We start from the raw sequence: 23,959 nt of genomic DNA on the forward strand, positions 1-23,959 counted from the left end.
CACAGGCAGTCGTATCAGCAGGGAGCATTGATAGTTTCAAGAAACTAGTAGATGGACACCTTAAAGACCACAACATACAGGGGTATACAATGTACGATTAAAAGCAAACACACACACGCATTCATAGGTTGAACTGGATGCATAGGTTGAACTGGATGGACTGATGTCTTTTTTCAACCTTACTAACTATGTAACTATATCGTAAACATGATTTTCACCCCACATGTGAGGTATCATCACCAACACCAGTGTGGGAACAATTCTAGGGCCATAATTGATGGGTAACTCTAAACTGATAACATGTAGAGGCTTTTAAAGCATTGCCTATTGAGGATTTTGGGTACCAAAGTTTTTTTTTTTTGCAATTTCACAGCTTGACAAAACTATTCACTCAACACATATACATCTTTTATACTTTACTAAAAAAATTGGGTATAATGTGTTTGCTTGCACTAAAATCTATTTAAGAGTAATTGTTCCCAAAAATAAGCATTTGATAAATAGCTATGCAAAAACTGTGCAACATAAAAAAATTGCAACTACCACCATTTTTCCATTGGGGGGGGGGGGGGGAAATATTTTTACCAAAAACACAGATTTTAACAAGTGTGAAAAATTAAAAATGTCCACGATAGATAAGTGGTAAAGCAAACCTGTTCTTGGTCTATGCAAGGCAAGCCAACAGGTAAATTCTAATGTCCCCCTCCGCAGCTGCACATACCCATCTTATCTTTGCTCCCTATCTGCTCCATTCTGCTACTTCAAGGTAAGAAGTTACCCAATACTTCCATTTATAGAGGATAATGTGACTCACTCCTTTTCCTCTTATGTGACAGTGCTTGCTGATAGGTCCAATGCTTGTACATGGGGGTGGGGGGGGGGGAGTCCTCAGCCCTGTACATGAAGTGACTAGAGCAACTCAGAGCTTATATTTTTTTAGTTTTTGATATGGGAGTAGATATAAATTAGAACACCTATTATTTTATTGCTGCCTGTATCCCGTTTGGGGAGATTCCCCCTCTCTAGTTGTCCTGTTTACAATTATCATTGAAAGCAAAGAGAAAATCTAAATTTTTGGGTTGTCGCCAGAAAAGTGATGATAGGGAAATCTTCCAATGGGGATACTAGTTCTGGTAACCTGGGGGGTCTCCAAGGAATTCCCATAATTTGCAGGGATTGCCTCTCACTTCCGGTTGGGACTATGGAACAGGAAGTGAAGGTAAATTTCCCCAATGGGACACAGTTGGGAAAAAAAACTGACTAATAACCCTTGCTTACTCTATCCAAAATGAAATAATAAAAAAAAAAAAAAAAAGTTTACCTACTTATCTACTTCAAAGAACAGCTAGTATGTTGCTGGAGAGAAAGTTGATAAAGCAAACCCACTGACTAGTTGCGAAAGCAAGCACAGTAGTGCCTAAACCAAAGCTTTCCCCTTAAAATAATAAACAATCCTATTTTACACCTTCATTTGCTCGCTGGGTTGCATACAGTTTGGCGAGCAGATGAAATGGATCCAGGTAAGAAGATAATAGCAAGATGAAGTCAAACTACAAACCCTTGCAGGCATGGGGGACGCTGGGACTAAGACAATGACAACCATGTTTTTCTCCTGTCACCTGGAAGATAACCAGTAACTTGAGCGTGTGTGTTTGGGGGCAGGAACAGGAAGCATTCTGGCTTAATGAACAAAAGCATCACATAACAAGGCATGTCCCAAGATAAAATTACATATCTCGCTTGTCTAGCACAGATTTCACCTGTTCTGTACAGTGGATTCAAGGAAGACTAATGCCTCGTACACACGTACCGATCGTCGGCCGACCGATCGGCCGTCTTTTGTCCAGGGATGTCCTGTCCGCTGAAAAGTGCAAAAGACTGCACATGAATTTTGTCATGGGATGGTTAACTTTCCTTGTCTTTTTTCTTTTCTGAGCATGCCCAGTCTTGCAAATCTGCTGTCTGTCGGCCGAAATCTGTACTGACTGGCGAACAATCGGCCGTTCTGGTGTTGGCCAACAAAAATTTTTAATGCCTGCACGACAGATTCTGTTCGGCCGAAAATGCGCTGTCGGAAGCATCATACTAACAAGCCTACAATCGGCCGAATATTTACGGCCAACAATCGGTACGTGTGTACGGGGTTTAAAGCCCCGTACACACGCACAGATTGTTGGCCGTAAATTGTTGGCCAACGTCCGATTGTAGGCTTGTTAGTATGATGCTTCTGACAACCAACTGCAAATTTTCGGCCGAAAAAATCTGGTGTGCATGCTATAAAATTTTTGTTGGCCAACAAAGAACGGCCGATTGTTCCTCAGTCAGTACAGATTTCGGCAGACAAAAATCAGATGAGCAAGACTGGGCATGCTCAGAGAAGAAAAAAAAAAACACACTGAAAGTCAACCATCACATGACATCACTTCTGAAGTTGGTTTTTGTTGGCCAACAAAAGTCCAGTGCAAGTCTAGAGCACATTTCAACCAACACTGGACAAAAGTTGGCCGATCAGTTGGCCAACAATCTGTGCGTGTGTACGGGGCTTTACTCTACAATACATAAAGCCATGGCTCGGCCCCGCTCTCTCCATATTGGCTCACTGGCTGTGATTAGCAGCAGTAGGAGCTAATGGCTTCCGCTGCTGTCTCAGCCAATGATGAGAGAAAGACTCAGGACTCCCTGGGGGTGGAGCAGTACACAGAAGGTTTTTTACCTTCATGCATAGAATGCATGAAGGTAAACTTTCAGCCTTCACAACCACTTTAAAAAGCCCAAGAATTTACATTTTACACCTTAATTTGGACCATAATAGACTCAGATGACTTTATACCCCTTTCCAATTAGAAAATATTACATTGCTCTATATTATAAGGCAATGTCGCACTGCAATCTATTACACCAAGCACAAATCATGTTGCCTAGACTGCACCCATTACAACACATTTTACGGTTTCCTATCAGCACATATTTCAGAGCATCCTAGGACATGTTAATGTGGTCACATTACACCCATCATACTGTAAACTATCATATACGTTGCACATTTACTGTACCCCATAAACAGAGCAGGGGACGAATTTACCATTAGGCACAGCAGGCCTGTGCCCATAGGTGGCATATGCAAAGTTGAGGCTTTTAGCGGTACAAATGTCATTGTTTCCCCTATAAACAGAAGTACAGTAATCCCATACAATATTGATTTATAGAAACTGGGGAATGCAAAATCCGGTGCAGCTGTGCATAGTAACCAGTTTCCATGTTTTTTTTGTCAAAGCTTAATTGAACAAGCTAAAGATAGAAGCGGATTGGCTACCGTGCAGAGCTGCACCAGATTTTGCACTCTCCGGTTTTAGTAAATCAACCCTTGTGTGTTCACAAATGTGTTAACAAGTGCGTCAGTACTCTGTGTTTTGCGGCATTTATGCAACCTTTTTAAAGCCTCATAACCACCCTTCAATGCCTGCCACGAATATTACAATGGGCATCTCATAGTGTAGTGCACACAGGTGTGGTAGAGTTGTTAGTGGTATTGCTTACAGTAGTAAATAACTTTCTATTGGCAAAAAAAAAATAAAGCAAGCCTGAGGTCTGGTTTACACCACAATGAACATGGAATGTTTTTGACAACCCATTAATTTCAATGGGCTGCTGGCAAATGTGCAGGAACAAGCAAAAAGTACAGTAGGCACAACTTTTAAAATTGCGCCACACCAAACTGCATGGTACTGTGGCATACTTGGTACTGTGGCATACTTAGAGTGCCGCTGTGGCATACTTTAGAGTGCCGCTATACATATGCACTGTTACTGTAAAAATGACACTGGCAGGGAAGGGGTTAATTTTATTGGAGAGGGAGGGGTTAATGTATGCCTGGTGCTTACTAACGTGTGTGGGGGGAGGTGACTGAGTGACACAGGGACAGATCGCAGGTTCAGCTATGCTGAACCCTGCAATCTGACCCTGCCTGTCACTTAGGAGATCCGCCTGCTTTGTTTACACAAGTGGGCAGATCTCCAGACTCAATTCCCGGACGATCGGAGAAGAGCGGTGGTGATCACCGCCGCTCCTCCCCTGGCCCGACTCCCGCTGTGACTGAAAACAGCGAGAGCGTGCCGCCCACAAGGGGAGGAGTCCAGCGACGTAGGTCTACGTCGCTGGACGGGAACGAGACACTTTGCCGCAGTACAGTCAACGTGACTGGTCGGCAAGTGGTTAAAGTATCTCTGATGAACTCCAAATACAGTTCAGATGTTATAGTAGGTATTTCCTGAAATTTTCTTAGTAGCATCCTACAGCAAAAGCCATGGTTCAGAGAGCTTCCAAAGCATCAGAGGGATCTCATTGTTAAAAGGTATCAGGAGAAGGGTACAAAAGATATACCATAGTACACAGTGAAGACAGTCATCATCAAGTGGAGAAAATATGGCACAACAGTGACATTACCAAGAACTGCAAGTCTCTCCAATATTGATGAAAAGACGAGAAGAAAACTGGTCAGGGAGGCTGCCAAGAGGCCTACACCAACATTAAAATAGCTGCAGGAATATCTGGCAAGTACTGGCTGTGTGGTACATGTGACAACAATCTCCCGTAGTCTTCATATGTCTGGATTATGGGGTAAATTGGAAAGATGGATGCTTTTTCTTAAGAAAAACATCCAAGCCTGGCTGAGTTTTGCAAAAAAACATCTGAAGTCTCCCAAAAGCACATGGGAAAATGAGTTATGGTCTGATACAACCAAGGTTGAACCTTTTGAGCATAATTCCAAAAGAACACCATACCCAGTGAAGCATGGTGGTGGCAGTATCATGCTTTGGGGCTGTATTTCTTCAGCTGGAACGGGGGCCTTAGTCAGGGTAGAGGGAATTATAAACTGTTCCAAATACCAGTCAATATTGACACAAAACCTTCAGGCTTCTGCTAGAAAGCAGAACATAAAGAGGAACTTCATCTTTCAGCATGATAACAACCCAAAGCATACATCCAAATCAAAGAAATGGCTTCATCAGAAGAATCATGTTTTGGAATGGCCCAGCCACAGCCCAGACCTGAATCCAATTGAAAATCTGTGGGGTAATCTGAAGAGGGCTGTGCACAGGAGATGCCCTCACAATCTGACAGATTTGGATTGTTTTTTCAAAGAATGGGCAAAGATTGCAAAGTCAAGATGTGCCATGCTGATAGACTCTTACCCAAAAAGACTGAGTGCTGTAATAAAAGGTTCTTCAACAAAGTATTAGTTTAAGGGTGTGCACACTTGTGCAACCATATTATTTAAATTTTATATTTTTACATCTCTTCATCTATAAGATTTTAGTTTGTTGCTCAACTGAGTTGCACAGTTTATAGGTCACATTAAAATGTAGAAAAAGTTTTGAAATTATTTTTCTTTGTCTCATTTTTTTACATCACAGAAACCTGACTTTTTAACAGGGGTGTGTAGACTTTTAATATCCACTGTATATGCAGTATGCACCTAAATGTGTTTTCTTGCTGCCCATGTGAATGAGACCCAACAATAAACCACTTGCTGACCGCAATATACATATATATATGTTGCAGCTTACTGGGATTATGGCTAAAGATATCAGCCATAACCCTGGTATCGTTTTTGCAGCCAGCTTTCTCTCACCGTTTTTTTTGATCTGTTGCTTTTAAAAAGAGATTAGTGGTCTTTTTGACCCCAAATCTCTCCATAAAACAAGCCAGTCATCTATATTTCTATTACAAGGGATGTTTACATTCCTTGTAATAGGGTTAAAAGTAATAAAAAAAAAAAAAAAAAAAGTACACAAACTATGAAAGGTGCTTTTTTTGGTATTTTTTTGTTTAGCAAAAAATAAAAAAATAAAAACACTACAGGAAAGCTCCATTTGTGTAAAAAAAAAAAAGTCTCATATGGGTACACTGCTGCAGGACCGTGCAATTGTCATTCAAAGTGCGACCACGCTGAAAGATGAAGATCGGCTTGGGCAGGAAGGGGGGTGAAAGTGCCCAGTAGGAAAGTGGTTAAACTTGTAAACAACAAGTGGCAGAAAAAGCCTGGTCGGCAAGTGGTTAATGGCACCTGTGTGTATCTAACAAGGGCAGCGCGTTCCCATGTGGGAAGTGCACATCTTGCTTCCTGAACCACAATTGGTGTGAATGGGTGCCAAACCTGTATACAAATCTCAGTTTAAAAAACAAACAAGAAAAAAAAAAAAAAAAAGACTCTCAGCAAATGTGTGACTAGAGCCTGCCTCACCCCTGACTCCCATCCCATTGCTCCCCATTACACGGAGATCACACCGAGCTCCCACATTACATACCGAGCGCTCCATTACACGGAGATCACACCGAGCTCCCACATTACATACCGAGCGCTCCATTACAGGGAGATCACACCGAGCTCCCACATTACATACTGAGCTCTTCATTACACGGAGATCATACCGAGCTCCCCATTACACGGAGATCACACCGAGCTCCCACATTACATACCGAGCTCCCCATTACACGGAGATCACACAGAGCTCCCACATTACATACCGAGCTCCCCATTACACGGAGATCACACCGAGCTCCCACATTACATACCGAGCTCTTCATTACACGGAGATCACACCGAGCTCCCACCGAGCTCCCACATTACATACCGAGCTCTTCATTACACGGAGATCACACCGAGCTCCCACATTACATACCGAGCTCTTCATTACACGGAGATCACACCGAGCTCCCACATTACATACCGAGCTCTTCATTACACGGAGATCACACCGAGCTCCCACATTACATACCGAGCTCTTCATTACACGGAGATCACACCGAGCTCCCACATTACATACCGAGCTCTTCATTACACGGAGATCACACCGAGCTCCCACATTACATACCGAGCTCTTCATTACACGGAGATCACACCGAGCTCCCACATTACATACCGAGCTCTTCATTACACGGAGATCACACCGAGCTCCCACATTACATACCGAGCTCTTCATTACACGGAGATCACACCGAGCTCCCACATTACATACCGAGCTCTTCATTACACGGAGATCACACCGAGCTCCCACATTACATACCGAGCTCTTCATTACACGGAGATCACACCGAGCTCCCACATTACATACCGAGCTCTTCATTACACGGAGATCACACCGAGCTCCCACCGAGCTCCCACATTACATACCGAGCTCTTCATTACACGGAGATCACACCGAGCTCCCACATTACATACCGAGCTCCCCATTACACGGAGATCACACCGAGCTCCCCCATAACACACAGCACACACACCGACCTCCCCCATAACACACAGCACACACCGACCTCCCCCATTACACACAGCACACACCGACCTCCCCCATTACACACACACACCGACCTCCCCCATAACACACACCGACCTCCCCCATAACACACAGCACACACCGACCTCCCCCATTACACACATCGACCTCCCCCATTACACACAGCACACACCGACCTCCCCCATTACACACACACACTGACCTCCCCCATAACACACACCGACCTCCCCCATAACACACACCGACCTCCCCCATAACACACACCGACCTCCCCCATTACACACAAATCGACCTCCCCCATTACACACACCGACCTCCCCCATTACACACAACACACACACCGACCTCCCCCATTACACACACCGACCTCCCCCATTACACACACCAACCTCCCCCATTACACACACCAACCTCCCCCATTACACACACCAACCTCCCCCATTACACACACCGACCTCCCCCATTACACACACCGACCTCCCCCATTACACACACCGACCTCCCCCATTACACACACCGACCTCCCCCATTACACACACCGACCTCCCCCATTACACACAGCACACACACCGACCTCCCCCATAACACACACCGACCTCCCCCATTACACACAACACACACATCGACCTCCCCCATTACACACACCGACCTCCCCCATTACACACAACACACACACCGACCTCCCCCATTACACACAACACACACATCGACCTCCCCCATTACACACACCGACCTCCCCCATTACACACAGCACACACACCGACCTCCCCCATAACAGACAGCACACACCGACCTCCCCCATTACACACAACACACACATCGACCTCCCCCATTACACACACCGACCTCCCCCATTACACACAACACACACACCGACCTCCCCCATTACACACAACACACACATCGACCTCCCCCATTACACACACCGACCTCCCCCATTACACACACCGGCCTCCCCCATTACACACAGCACACACACCGACCTCCCCCATTACACACAGCACACACCGACCTCCCCCATTACACACAGCACACACATCGACCTCCCCCATTACACACAGCACACACCGACCTCCCCCATAACACACACCACACACATCGACCTCCCCCATTACACACACCAACCTCCCCCATTACACACATCGACCTCCCCCATTACACACACCAACCTCCCCCATTACACACACCAACCTCCCCCATTACACACACCAACCTCCCCCATTACACACAACACACACACCGACCTCCCCCATTACACACAACACACACCGACCTCCCCCATTACACACACCGACCTCCCCCATTACACACACCGACCTCCCCCATTACACACACCACACACACTGACCTCCCCCATTACACACAACACACACATCGACCTCCCCCATTACACACACCAACCTCCCCCATTACACACAACACACACACCGACCTCCCCCATTACACACACCAGCCTCCCCCATTACACACACCGACCTCCCCCATTACACACACCGACCTCCCCCATTACACACAGCACACACACCGACCTCCCCCATTACACACAGCACACACCGACCTCCCCCATAACACACACCGACCTCCCCCATAACACACACCGACCTCCCCCATAACACACAACACACACATCGACCTCCCCCATTACACACACCGACCTCCCCCATTACACACAGCACACACATCGACCTCCCCCATTACACACAACACACACACCGACCTCCCCCATTACACACACCGACCTCCCCCATTACACACAGCACACACACCGACCTCCCCCATAACACACACCGACCTCCCCCATTACACACAGCACACACACCGACCTCCCCCATTACACACAGCACACACACCGACCTCCCCCATTACACACAGCACACACCGACCTCCCCCATAACACACAGCACACACCGACCTCCCCCATTACACAGAGCACACACCGACCTCCCCCATAACACACAGCACACACCGACCTCCCCCATAACACACAGCACACACCGACCTCCCCCATTACACACACACACTGACCTCCCCCATAACACACACCGACCTCCCCCATAACACACAGCACACACCGACCTCCCCCATAACACACAGCACACACCGACCTCCCCCATTACACACAGCACACACCGACCTCCCCCATTACACACAGCACACACCGACCTCCCCCATTACACACAACACACACATCGACCTCCCCCATTACACACAGCACACTGAGCCGCCAGCACACAGCATCCCCCAAGAGCACACACACACACAGCCAAGGTGCGCTCATCCCATGTACTCTGCCACCACGCCCACCTCCTCCCCTCTCCCTGACGTCATTTCCGTCCCCGAAGTCACTCCGGTCCAGTGCAGGGAACGGGGACAGCTGTGAGGAGGAATGTGTGAGAGGGGCGGTCCGGGGGGAAGCTGAGAACCGGCTCTGAGCATAGACAGACAGAGACAGGCCGGGCCGGGGACACCTGAGGGTGGGTAGTTAGGAATGGGACTCCTGGGGGAGGCTGGGTCCTGGTAATGCTCGCTCACTGTGCCAGGATGGTCATTGCACTGGAAGTGACAGAGGAACCTGGACAGAGCAGGGACATATTGTCAGAGACATGTGAGCCTTCCCCCCTGCCGGGACTGAGATGAGCAATGGACACCAGGACCAGGTGAGATGACTACTTACCTACCATGGGGGAGGGGGATGGACTGTCATCAATGGAGAGTGCTGTGTCACCCACCAATCACTGACACTCTTACAGGTCCCTGTCATTATATAAAGGGCTCCCTCCCTCCATCAGCTGTGCTATTCTGCAGCCTCCAGTCACAGCACTTCATTCACACATTGCACTGGTTACCTTTTCTCAACTTCATTGGGGCTCATTTACATCTGTGACAGTCATTGAAAAGCGATCTGTAGTGGATCTCTTTTCAGAGAGCAGTACAAGAGTGGCGTTCAGAAGATCTTCCAAATGCCTGCTATTTAATTTTATGAGCCAAACTGGGTTTGTGAATGGGAATAGCAGGCCGCCACTGGCAGCCTAGCGTTTGGATGGTGGTTATGGCAGGGCCCACCTCACATGAATGGACCACGTTTGGCAGAATGTGACAGAAGGGATGCAGCTTGTGTACACACCCATCCAGCTGCTGTTACCACCCCCTGATTGCAAGTGTAATCAAGCCCTTGGGCTCATTTACACTTGCAGTTGGGGGCGGCAAAACCCCATGGTTGGGCCACCCCACAATCGCTCCCCCTGTTGGTGCTGAGGCAATGGTGGGGATGTACACATGCTTTGGTTCACGTCTGCGGCAGGAATTCACGTGTCGTGCTCAGTGACAGGAGGTATACATGAATAGAGATGCGCTGCAACTGCCCACCAATCACCCAGTTGTCTGGTAATTAGGGGACGATACGACACCTCCTCCCTGTCTGCTGCTGCCTGAACAGAGATCCAAATGCAGATTAAACATCAGACAGCAAAGCAAGTTCAAAGTGGTTGTAAACTCCTCCATATACCCAGTGAAGTGAGTGGCCTCGGGTGATATACACAGATGAAACAAACCCTCCTATATAAGTTGTACCTGTTTATCTGCAGTCTTCTCTTCTCCACAGCTGTTTAAAGTGCTGATTTTTAAAGCTAAAGCTTGTCTGAGCTGTCATAATAAAAAGGGGTGGAGAGTGGAAGTTAATGCAGAGCTCCCCCAATAAAGGGGAGCTCTACTTGTTTGCTCCCCCCCCCCAAAAAAAAGTAGGAGAGTAGATGTTAAAGCAGAGCCCCCCCCGCCCCCCCTCCCACATTTGGCAGCATTCGGGGGGGGGGGGCGGAGCAGCTGTCTTTTTTTTGGTGGAGCTCTGCTTTAACTTCTACTCTCTTCTACTTTTTTTTGGGGGGGGGGGGAGCAAACAAGTAGAGCTCCCCTTTTTTGGTGGAGCTCTGCTTTAACTCAGCATTGCCCCACAGAAGTTTAGCCCCCCTCCTCCTCCTCCTGATGCCGGCCATTCACAAAGCGCAGCACACTTTGTGCAAGCGCAGTAGGGAACTGGCTGTGAAGCCGCAAGGCTTCGCTGTCTGTTTCTTTTACAAGGAATGGCGAAGGCAGCACCTGAGAATCTGGGGTGCTGACATCATGGGATCCCTGGACAGGTAAGTGTCCTAATTTTAAAAGTCAGCAGCTACAATATTTGTAGCTGCTGACTTTCAATTTTTGGTGCGGGGGGCTGGAGCTCTGCTTTAAATTCTGCAGAGCTCAGTGAGGAGAGCTGATTGGAGGGAAGGGACACACCTACCTTCACACAGGAACAGACACACCCCCCTGTCACCATTTTATTTTTATTTTTTTTTGTGTGTCAGGAAATCTTGTTAGAAGTGATTCATGCTGATAGCAGAAGAATGAGGCAGCAGACAGAATTGACACTAAAGCCCCGTACACACAAAGCGATTGTCGGCCGTAAATATTCGGCGAACGACCGATCGGTCGATTGTCGGCTTGTTAGTATGATGCTTCCGACAACCGACTGCGACTTTTCGGCCGAACAGAATCTGTCGTGCAGGCATTAAATTTTTGTTGGCCAACACCAGAACAGCCGATTGTTCCTCAGTCAGTACAGAATTCGGCCGACATACAGCAGATGAGCAAGACTGGGCATGCTCAGAGAAGAAAAAACACAAGGAAAGTTAACCATCACATGACATCACTTCTGCAGTCGGTTGTTGTTGGCCGACAAAATTCGTGTGCAGTCTTTAGCACTTTTCAACCGACAGGACAGCACCGGACAAAAGACAGCCGATCGTTCGGCCGACGATCAGTACGTGTGTACGGGGCTTTAGTCCTCTGGATTAAGACAAGAGCACACTATAGAGCAGGGATCCTCAAACTACGGCCCTCCAGCTGTTGCGGAAATACACATCCCATGAGGCATTGTAAAACTCTGACATTCCCAGACCAGATATGACTAGGAATGATAGTAATTGTAGTTCCTGAACAACTGGAGGGCCATAGTTTGAAGACCCCCTGCTATAGAGAGACATGTTTTGTTCGTATTTCATGTCTGAGGTTTACAACCACTTTAAGGCTCCATTCACACTTTTGCGACTCCAGAGTCGTGTGATTTCTATTGCAACTTTGATGTGACTTTGGCTTTGACACCTGCACAATTGTCACATTGAAAACATTAGGATGTGACTTTCATCCGACTTTTCAGAATTTATATGGCAGTCTACGGCACTCAAGTCATATGAAAGTTGCATCAAAGTAGTGTAGGAAACTTTTTAAAGTCGCTGCGACTTTAAGTTGCATAGACATGAGTGGGTGCTATTGAAATACACAGGCTGCAACTTTGTGTCCAAAGTCGCATGACAAGTGTGAAGCCTAAATGAGGCAGTAAAATGTCACAAAGTTACATTTCATTCATCTTTATTCACAACAGAGGGTTGTGAGACGTTGTAGTGCGTTTCAACATGCTGCATAAAAAAAAAAGGTACAGCATGGCCTACGTTTTTCAGCAAAGTGGTGTGACTGTGAACATTGCCTTGTCTGTGCGATTGGCCTGCATTGGGAAATGGTGCACAGTCCAGCCCAACACATATAATGTGCACAAGCCCAAATTCTACAGCTATCATTAAATCCCACCATGCAGGTCCTTGTTCAAGCACCATATGTTAGAAGGTGACAACTGTCTCCCAGTTGTGCTCCTGTGTTGTCCTATGGTTTACCTGGACGGTACCTTCATATATAACGGTCCTATGGTCTACCTGGATGGTGCTGTCATATATAACGGTCCTATGGTTTACCTGGACAGTGCCGTCATATATAACGGTCCTATGGTCTACCTGGATGGTGCTGTCATATATTACGGTCATATGGTTCACCTGGATGGTGCTGTCATATATTATAGTCCTATAGTTTACCTGGATGGTGCTGTCATATATTATGGTCCTATGGTTCACCTGGATGGTGCTGTCATATATTATAGTCCTATGGTTTACCTGGATGGTGCTGTCATATATTATAGTCCTATAGTTTACCTGGATGGTGCTGCCATATATTATAGTCCTATGGTTCACCTGGATGGTGCTGCCATATATTACGGTCCTATGGTTTACCTGGATGGTGCTGTCATATATTATAGTCCTATAGTTTACCTGGATGGTGCTGTCATATATTATGGTCCTATGGTTCACCTGGATGGTGCTGTCATATATTATAGTCCTATGGTTTACCTGGATGGTGCTGTCATATATTACGGTCCTATGGTTTACCTGGATGGTGCTGCCATATATTACGGTCCTATGGTTTACCTGGATGGTGCTGTCATATATTACAGTCCTATGGTTTACCTGGATGGTGCTGTCATATATTATAGTCCTATGGTTTACCTGGATGGTGCTGTCATATATTATAGTCCTATGGTTTACCTGGATGGTGCTGTCATATATTATAGTCCTATGGTTTACCTGGATGGTGCTGTCATATATATCGGTCCTATGGTTTACCTGGATGGTGCTGTCATATATATCGGTCCTATGGTTTACCTGGATGGTGCTGTCATATATTATAGTCCTATGGTTTACCTGAATGGTGCTGTCCTATATTATAGTCCTATGGTTTACCTGAATGGTGCTGTCATATATTACGGTCCTATGGTTTACCTGGATGGTGCTGTCATATATTATAGTCCTATGGTTTACCTGGATGGTGCCGTCATATATTATAGTCCTATGGTTTACCTGGATGGTGCTGTCATATATAACGGTCCTATGGTTTACCTGGATGGTGCTGTCATATATAACGGTCCTATGGTTTACCTGGATGGTGCTGTCATATATTATAGTCCTATGGTTTACCTGGATGGTGCTGTCATATATTATAGTCCTATAGTTTACCTGGATGGTGCGGTCATATATTATAGTCCTATGGTTTACCTGGATGGTGCTGTCATATATTATAGTCCTATAGTTTACCTGGATGGTGCTGTCATATATTATAGTCCTATGGTTTACCTGGATGGTGCTGTCATATATAACGGTCCTATGGTTTACCTGGATGGTGCGGTCATATATTACAGTCCTATGGATTGGTGTACCTCTGCCCATCTTTACTTCTGAGATACACTGACTCTCTAAGATGCTCTTTTTATACCCAATCATGTTACTGACCCGTTGCCAAATAATACAGTATCTAGTTGCAAAATGTTCTACTCTTCCTTGTTGGTACCATTTACTTTGCCAGCTTTTTGTTTTCCTGTTTTTTCTTACAATTTTACATTTTCTCAGTTTAAACATTTAAAATGTTTCTTTTTTTTTTTATTAGTAAAATATGGTTTTATTTTTTTTTTCCAAATCATTGCATTCTGTTTTATGTCGATTTTACACTTTGTCCCAACTTTTTTAAAATTAAAGTTGTATATGAATGGGCTAAACTGAAGAACCGAAAACTTTGAAAAGAAAGAAGAATCCTAATTCTTTTTTATCTGCCACAAATGGCGGCGGGCAAAATCCACTCTTGTTCTGGGCCAATGTCCTATGATGTCGCCCAGTCTTACCAGGATCGAACGTCTGCGGGATCGTGCTGTGATCCTAGGACACGGCGCGACCCCGATCTCAGTAAAGAGCTGATGACATGGCTCTTTACCTTACCCATGGGATAAGCTGTGTCCAATCACAGTTGATCACATGTAAACAAGGAAGTGTGGTTTATCGGCTCTCCTTGCCTCACACTGACGGAGTGTGAGTAGAGGAGAGCTGATCATTGGCATCTCCTCACAGGGTAAACCATAAACCTATACAGATAAGGGCACTGATTATCAGTGCAGCCCCAACAGTCCATAGCAGTGTCACCAATTTGTGCCCATCAGTGTCACCAATTTGTGCCCATCAGTGTCACCAATTTGTGCCCATCAGTGACACCAATCTGTGCCCATCAGTGAGGCCATTCTGTGCCCATCATTGATGCAAGTCAGTGCCTGTCCATCAGTGCTGCCTTTTATTGCTGCCTATCAGTGCCCATCAGTGCTGCATACTAGTGCCGCCTCATCAGTGCCCATCAGTGCAGCCTACCAAAGCAGCCTCATCAACGCACATCAGTGGAGGAAAAAATACTTGTTTACAAAATTTTCTGACGGAAGCAAAGCAAAAAACTTTTTTTTATTTTCTGTCTTTTTTTATCCGCGATTAACAGTGGTGATTAAATACCATCAAAAGGAAGCACTCTTTGTGCAGCAAAAATGATAAAAAATGAATTTGGCTACAGCGTTGCATAACCGTGCAATTGTTTTTCAAGGTGTGGCGGCGGTGAAAGGTGGGGGAGGGGGTAAAAGTGACTGTGGGGTTTTGCATTAAAAAAAAAAAACTATTTTAGATCAAACCCAGTATCTAGGTAGCCATATTAACTGATGCAAACACAAAGAGTCAAAATATGTATGACAGAAAAACTAGTCTCATATAATAACTCACCCCGCGCACACCCCTAAATAATGTCGATGGCAACTGTGATGGAACAATAATTAAAAGACCCAAAGTCTCAAAGCAGCTGCTGTACAATAACAGATGATAACAAAGGTGTTAGTGCCGGTTCACACTAGGGCGACCTGTGAGGCGACCTTGGCGCCTCACAGGTCGCCGCAGGTCGCCTCCCATAGGGAAGCTGCGGACCCGTTCTAATAGGAGCGACACAAGTCGCTCCGACTTAGAAAAAGGGTCCGGAGCTTCTTTGGGGCGACCCGGAGGCGACCGCCATAGACTTCAATGTTATGAAGTCCGTGGCGGCCGCTCCGAGGTCGCGACGCGCTGCTCGACTGCACACAAATTTTCCCACACGACAAAATTCTACTTCAGAATTGATGTCATGTGTTAGGATTTGACTGGACCTATACTTTAACCTTTTTATCACAGAAGATTGCAGCATCACAATTAAAATTGTGTTAATATCCACAATAACTCTGAAATCCTGACAAATCTTGGTGCCAGAGTTCAATTCGCTGTGTCCTTCTCTCCCTAAGGTCCAACTGCCAAACCATCATGCCGAAAACGATTGATCCTAGTATAGTATAGTTAAGTTATGGTAATGTTATATGCCAAAATGTTTTTTTCAGCTCTTATTTAGTCTTCAGATTTTTTTTTTTTTTTTGTTAATGAAGCTTGCTTCATTATTTGAACCCTAAATATATTCCTCAGTAAGGTTTAAAAAAAAAATGGAGTCAGAAGCTACAAATGCCGTAGCTACCGGTTTTAAAAAAAAAATGGAGACAGGGATCCAGTGCTGTTCTCAACCGGTGTTGTTCTTGCCCGGTCTTCAGGTCCCCGGCGCCAGCATGTATAGTTTGGGAAGATGGCTGTGACTCCTTGTGACTTCACAGCCAGCTTCCCACCACACATGCGTGGATGGTGCCGCAACTTCCTGGGGCCTGTAACGTTACAGAAGTTTGGGTGGGGTGTGGACTCCCGGTGGATTTGCCTAAGCGATTTCAAAGGAAGAGAGCGTGATTATCTGAAAAAAACTAGGTATCCAGCCCCCCCCCCCCCCAAAAAAAGAGACTTCATGGTGAAGTCACAGATGGCTAAATAAGTGATTTGTAAACATAGTTTGACTTACTTGCAAAAGGATTTGTTGTTTTGGCCATCCATTTTTGTGACACACAACTATGATAGGCACTGAGACCAGTTTGCTGCTTCCTGTTTTAGTATTATGTGTTCACAGGTTGTCTTTTGTCTTGCTGTTTACCATCTAATGAAGAGGTTGCAGCAGGAGAGGTAACATAGGAGGCTGATTTGGTGGGGACCCATTTAGATCTATGCAGTTTGTTGCAGTGCACGTTCATAATGCACACATGTTCTGCCATGTGCTAATGCCATTTGCTTGAATTGGCTGCCAATGCATCAGAATGGACCAAAAATAAGACCTGCATCATTTTTTCCTGATGCTGCACACCACAACTTGTAGAAGTGCATTACCCTGAGATTTGATGTGCTGCAAAATGTGTGTGTCGGAGGTGTGTTGCCCTACAGCAGGGGTCTCCAAATGTTCTTAATGAAGGGCTAGTTCTGTTCTTCAGACTTTAGGGGGGCCGGACAGTGACCAGTTGGAGTAGAAAATGTCCAGGTGTCCAGTGGGAGTAAACCATACCATAACTTTGGTGTCAGTGGGAGGACTAGTGCCCCATCGTTGCTGTCAGTGGAAGGAGTTGTGTCCTTTTCATGGTATCAGTTTGAGGATTAGTACCCCATTGTTGGTGTCAACAACAAGAATGATTCCCCATTGTGGATGTTAGTGGATGAAATAGTGTCCTTAGGGCTGGATAAATGCAAGCAAAGGGCTGCAGTTTGGAGACCACTGCCTTACAGTATTTTGCGTTGGGATGCCATAAATAAATGGCTCTGTTACACGCTAAAGCATGATTGGTGTGTTCTGGTAATGCCTGTGGTTATGTGACAAGAGGCAGTGGATAGATTTGTCAGTGTGTGTAAATGACAAGATTGGCTGAAAGAAAAGTACAAATACTTTGGCCGGCAAAACAATGCTCATATGTATTTCAACTGTGCAGCTGTTTGTCGGTAGTTTTGCTGTTTTATGCTCAGTCCTAATGGTTTCAGTGTACCAGGATCCCATATTGCATTACAAACTGGAAACAATAAAACATTCAGTGCTCTTCATTTTTATTTATAGCATTTGTGCAGCTATTTGCCAGCAGCCTGTTACGTTTACAGGCCGAAATATTGTATAGAGACCTGCATTGCTTGGAATTTTTATTATTACTTACTGCATCATTTGTCAAGAGTATAGAGAGAACATTGGTAAGGATATTTTAAGAAATCGGTTGGGGAATAATAGAGAAGTTTTCAAACTTACAGCCTTGGCATACTTTTGTGGCCATGATAGTCTAAAGTCAGAAGCAAGGTTAAAGATTGATTTCACAAACATTAATATGTTTGAGAACTTACAGAGCCTAGAACATGGATCTGGCATGGTGGATGTGCCAGATAGCGGACTACCATAAACCATAAGCAAATAGGATTTGTCAGTTTCATTTGCTTTTTTTTCCTAGCGTTTCTGGGAATGTTTTTATTGCTCTTTCTGTGCTAATTATGGGGATTTTCCTTAAATTTCTGTCATGTCACATGGATAAACAAAAGATAAAAATTAAGTGCTGGATACATTCTTCAGTTTTTATGGGGCAATTGAATTATGTGTGAGCACACTAGCTCTATTTCAGTGGGATAATACTTTAAAGGAGTTGTAAAGGCAGAATGTTTCATTTATCTTTTTTAAAAAAAAAAAAAACCTGTGTACAGCAGCCCCCCTAATACTTACCTGAGTCCATCTCTATCCAGCGATGTTGCAGGAGTGTCTCAGCTGCCCTGGACTCCCCTCCTCATTGACTGAGACAGCAGCGTGGCGCGATTGGCTCCCTCTGCTGTCAATCAAAGTCAGTCAGCCAATCAGGAAAGAAGGGGACGGGGCCGGGTCACGGCTCTGTGTCTTAACCACCTCCCACCCGGGCCATTGTACATATACGGCCGGGTGGGAGTCTCGTCCTTCTGATCGGACGTTCCGGAACGTCCTTCAGAAGGAGAGAGATTGCGCCGCCGCGGGTACGCGCAGCGGCGCGATCTCGATGTGCCTGTGTCCCTAGGACACAGAGCAACAAGACTCGGCAGGAGGGCCCTGTGATTGGCCCTCCTGATCACATGACGGCTGTGTCCAATGTGATCAATGTAATGTCAATACAGCCTTTGTAACGGCTTTGATCTCTTCTCCTGACAGATCCTGTCAATGAGGAGAAGAGGAGAGGATCGATTCTGCAGCCGGGGTGATCAGTGAGTATTTCTAATTACTCACTGATCACAGGGGGGGGTCTGTGCTGGTAATCAGATGATTTATTACCAGTGCAGCCCTGGGGGGAGGGGGTGCCACTAGAGCCACCAGGGATGCCGACCCATGACCACCAGGGATGCCCACCATGGCCACCAGGGATGGCAAACAGGGCTCAGAGAGCCTGCCAGTGGTGCCCCCTATCAGTGCTGCCCACCAATGCCATCTATCAGTGCCGCCCACCAGTGCTGCCTATCAGTGCCCATCAGTGCCCCCCATCAGTGCCGATCAGTGTTGCCCATCAGTGCCACCTATCAGTGCCCATCAGTGCCACCTATCAGTCCCCATCAGTGCTGCCTATCAGTGCCCATCAGCGCTGCCTATCAGTGCCCACCAATGCTGCATATCAATGCTGCATATCAGTGCTATCTATCAGTGCCACATATCAGTGCCCATCAGTGCTGCATATCAGTGCTACCTATCAGTGCCCATCAGTGCCACCCCATCAGTGCCACCCCATCAGTGTCTCCTCATCAGTGCCTGTCAGTGCGGCGTCATCAGTGCTCATCAGTGCAGGAAAAAACGTATCTATTTACAAAATGTTATAACCTAAACAAAAAAAACTTTTTTTTTTTTTCAAACTTTTCGGTCTTTTTTTATTTGTGCACCAAAAAAGAAAAAACCTGGCGGTGATCAAATACCACCAAAAGAAAGCTCTATTTGTGGGGAAAAAATGACATACATTTGGTTTAGGTACAGTGTTGCATGACCGCGCAATTGTCATTCAAAATGCAACAGCGCTAAAAGCTGAAAATTGGTCTGGGAAGGAAGGGGGTTTAAGTGCCCAGTATTGAGGTGGTTAATGGACACAGGGAGCTGTAACTCGGCTCGGGTGCCTCCATGGCAAGCTGCCTGCTGTGGGGGCACTCAACAGGAGGGAGGAGCCAGTTAGAGGGGCTGGAGAAGAGGAGGATCCGGGCCACTCTGTACAAAACCAACTGCACAGAGCAGGTAAGTATAATATGTCTGTTAAAATAAATAAATGAGACTTTACAGTCACTTTAAAAATGGGGGGGGGGGGGGGGCGCAGAATTGAAAATTTGTGTATATATACATGAATTATGAAATATTGTGAAGGTGCCAAAACCCAACAAAATGCAGTAAAATGCAAAACCCAATATAAACTGCCTTTAAATGTGAATGATCACATGCATAAATGGGTGAACAATATGTGGTAGAAGGAGGCGATATTTAAAAACGAGATATGTGCTGAAAATCACTAACCGCCTATAATGATAGATAAATAGGAGTTGTAAATATGTATATTAACACATACAACAATTTATGTCCATAAATAAGTGTATCAAATAAATTAAACAAGACATATGCGTGATAGATAGCTCTCAAAAAGATACAAAAAGTGCTTGGTGCATAACTAGAACAGTCCAACTATAAGAACATAGCAAGGTAAGGTGCCTAAAGTCCGATGGTTAGTGATGAAGATGGATGACTGCCAAAGCACCCACACAATGTGGAGAAGTTATGAAACACTTTTCACCCTGTGGGCAGATGGAAAATGATATATGCTCATCAGAAGGATTCAGGCCACCAGGACCTATAGCGCTTTAAAAATGGATGGGTGCTCCGTCCACAATTGCACCCTATTTGTCTTCCCGCAATTAGGCTTGTGACGGTATCAGATTTTCATGCTGCGATTAATTGATTAAGGTTTTGCCACGGTATACGGTATTATCACGGTATTCTATTATTAAATTAAAATTATTAAATTTCCACCTCACTTCAATTTCATTGCTGAATTTAGGGGCTTTGGTTCACTTATGCACATTATTTTATAGTCAGTCAGTACAGACTCTGTGAACCAGGCCTAAAATAGGTCATCAAGCAGTGTCTGGCCTAACTGGTGATAACTGGTCCTGGCGCTCGGCTCCGATCCGATGGCTTGGTCATTAAGAGGGCAAATCCTTGTGGTCAAGAAGTGGTTAAACCTGAAGGAGGTGTTGTTTATAAATTACTTTACTATTGCTTTAGGCCTGGTTCACATGTATTTGGGTTGGTGGTTCACATGTATGCGGGTTGGCGGCCCACATTTGCACAGGCATAGCAGCCCATTGATTTGAACGGGCTGCTATGCCCTCATTTTCCGCAGAAAAAAGGTGCATGCAGCATTTTTTTTAAAATTCAGTGGCCTTGAAATCCATCCTGCTTTTGCACCATGCGACTAACCTGCAGTTCCTGCTCTGGCAAGCTTTCTGCATACATGTGAACCGCCAACCCGCATACATGTGAACCACCAACCTGCATACATGTGAACCAGGCCTAAAGCAATAGTAAAGTCATTAATAGATAAAAACACCGGTCCTCCTGCAGGTTTAACCACTTCTGGACCGTAAGGATTTGCCCCTTTAAACACCAGGCCATCGGATCAGAGCGCCAGTACCAGTCATCACCAGGAAGGCCAGACACTGCTTGATGGCTATGTAATGTGGGCTGCTATGCGCGTGTGTGTATGTATGTATGTATGTATATATATATATATATTAGAGCTGCACGATTCTGGCCAAAATGAGAATCACGATTTTTTAGCTTGGAATAAAGATCACGATTCTCTCACGATTCTCTGTGTAACAAAAAAAAAAAATTGGGATAACTTTACTGTTCCGTTTTTTTTTTTTTATTCATTAAAGTCTATTAATTGCGTTTGAAAGACTGCTGCGCCATTTTTTTCTGTAGGGTCTCTGCTAAAAAAATATATAAAATGTTTGGGGGTTCTAAGTACTTTTCTAGCAAAAAAAAAACTGATTTTAACTTGCAAGCAACAAGTGTCAGAAAAAGGTCCAGTCTTTAAGAGGTTAAACTTCCTTTCTCCCTGGCAGAGGGAAGGAAAAGATACAATGTAATCATTTTTGTTTATAGTTACTGGGAGACTAATGCTGATAGGCGTTAGCTGTGTGAGTGAATGAGTCATCCAGCTCACTGAAATGTTTCAATTCACAAGTCAGACCCAGGAGCAGAGAAACTCGGTATTTTAAAAATGCCACAATAACAATATCGTGGCTATGCAATACCGCGATATATCGAATTACCGAAAACCGGCATATGTCTACCCGCAATCAGAGTTCATGTATACATAATGAACACAGAGATAATAGTGTAACTCCGTTTTATTAATAGACCAATAGATAATAAATAGTTGAGCTTGCATTTATAAGTGCCCATCCTGGCACTGTTGAGAACCGCCACAAAGATTAGGAAACCGCATCCCCCTCCGTCTTCGCAGCTGACTCTGTCACCCTTCACCATGCGTTACCGTGGCCGCGGCCGGCGTGCGTTCCATAGAAGCCGGATGTGACGTTGCTGGATAAACCAGAAGTGGTCTGTTTGCTTTCTGAACTTCTGGTTTATCAAGCGACGTCCCATCGGGAAGACAAATAGGGTGCAATTGTGGACGGAGCACCCATCCATTTTTAAAGCGCTATAGGTCCTGGTGGCCTGAATCCTTCTGGTGAGCATATTTCATTTTGCATCTACCCACAGGGTGAAAAGTGTGTTCATAACTTCTCCACATGGTGTGGGTGCTTTGGCAGTCATCCATCTTCATCACTAACCATCGGACTTTAGGCACCTTAACTTGCTATGTTCTTTTAGTTGGACTGTTCTATTTATGCATTGAGCACTTTTTGTATCTTTTTGGGAGCAATCTATCACTCTTATGTTTTATGTATATACAGTCCAATGTGAGCTCCACACCTCTAAGGGTCCTTTCACACGAACGATCCGATCATTATGTTAGTTTTTTAGGCGGATCTGATCGGATCCTCGTTGCATCCCTATGGGGCAGCGGATGTCAGCGGAGACAAGTCCGCTTACACCCGCTGACATCTGCATCTGATCCTGTCCGTGAAATCCGGATGGATGGAAACCCTATTTTCCATCCGTCCAGGGGATTGGATCGGATGAGAGCAGACAGGCGGTCTGCTCTCATCCGATTCCCCATAGAGAGCAGCGGGGCTCTGACACCTCCCTCTCCGCACACAGTGCGAAGAGGGAGCAGTCACCTGCCTGCTCAGTGGGGATCAGTGTATCGATCTCTCGCTGAGCAGCACGGAGTCCGCCGACGGAGCGAACCGTGTGAAAGGAGCCTAAGAGCTCAAAGTTTTTAATGATAATATTGGTTCACAGCAGTAAAATTTCTGTTTTGTTTCAAACAAACTCCTCCTTCATAAGGGCTCAGGAATTGTGGCTGTGCTTATCCACTTCAGCTCCAGAAGGTTTTACCCTCTTAATGACCAGGCCATTTTTTGCGATTCGGCACTGCGTTACTTTAAGTAGTAGCAGTCGTGCAACGCTCTACCCAAATGCAATTGATGCCCTTTTTTCCCCACAAATAGAGCTTTCTTTTGGTGGTATTTGATCACCTCTGCAATTTTTAGAATTTGCGCTATAAACAAAAAAAGAGCGACAATTCTGAAAAAAACACAATATATTTTACTTTCTGCTATAAAACATTCCCAATAAAAAATGTAAAACATCGAATTTTTTTTATCAGTTTAGGCCAATTTGTATTCTGCTACATATTTCTGGTAAAAAAATTTCCCGAAAAGCGTATTATAATTTGGCTTGCGCAAAAGTTATAGGTTTTACAAACTACGGGATAGATTTTTGGAATTTTTATTTATTTTTTTGTTTTTGTTAGTAATGGTGGCGATCAGCGTTTTTTTAGCGGGACTGCGACATTGTGGCGGACAGATTGGGCCCCTAACTGACATTTTTGAAACTTTTTGGGGATCAGTGACATTAAACACTGGCAGGGAAGGTGTTAACACCGGGGTGATCTAAGGGGTTAATGT

General features: G+C 45.3%; 1 protein-coding gene across 4 annotated transcripts in view; it reads left to right on the forward strand.

Annotated features, from left to right (window-relative positions):
* Window positions 1–9,639: 9,639 nt before the first annotated feature.
* DENND1B (DENN domain containing 1B) overlaps window positions 9,640–23,959 on the forward strand; it is a 383,468-nt gene continuing 369,148 nt past the window's right edge. For all 4 annotated transcript variants that reach the window (XM_082265591.1, XM_082265593.1, XM_082265592.1 and 1 more), the window contains exon 1: window positions 9,640–9,952. In XM_082265591.1, the coding sequence (XP_082121717.1) occupies window positions 9,936–9,952 (17 nt within the window). In that variant the 5' untranslated portion in view covers window positions 9,640–9,935. The remainder of the gene's footprint in view (window positions 9,953–23,959) is intronic.

This window comes from Pelophylax lessonae (assembly GCF_965119305.1).
Source record: "Pelophylax lessonae genome assembly, chromosome: 8".
Lineage (NCBI taxonomy): Eukaryota > Metazoa > Chordata > Amphibia > Anura > Ranidae > Pelophylax > Pelophylax lessonae.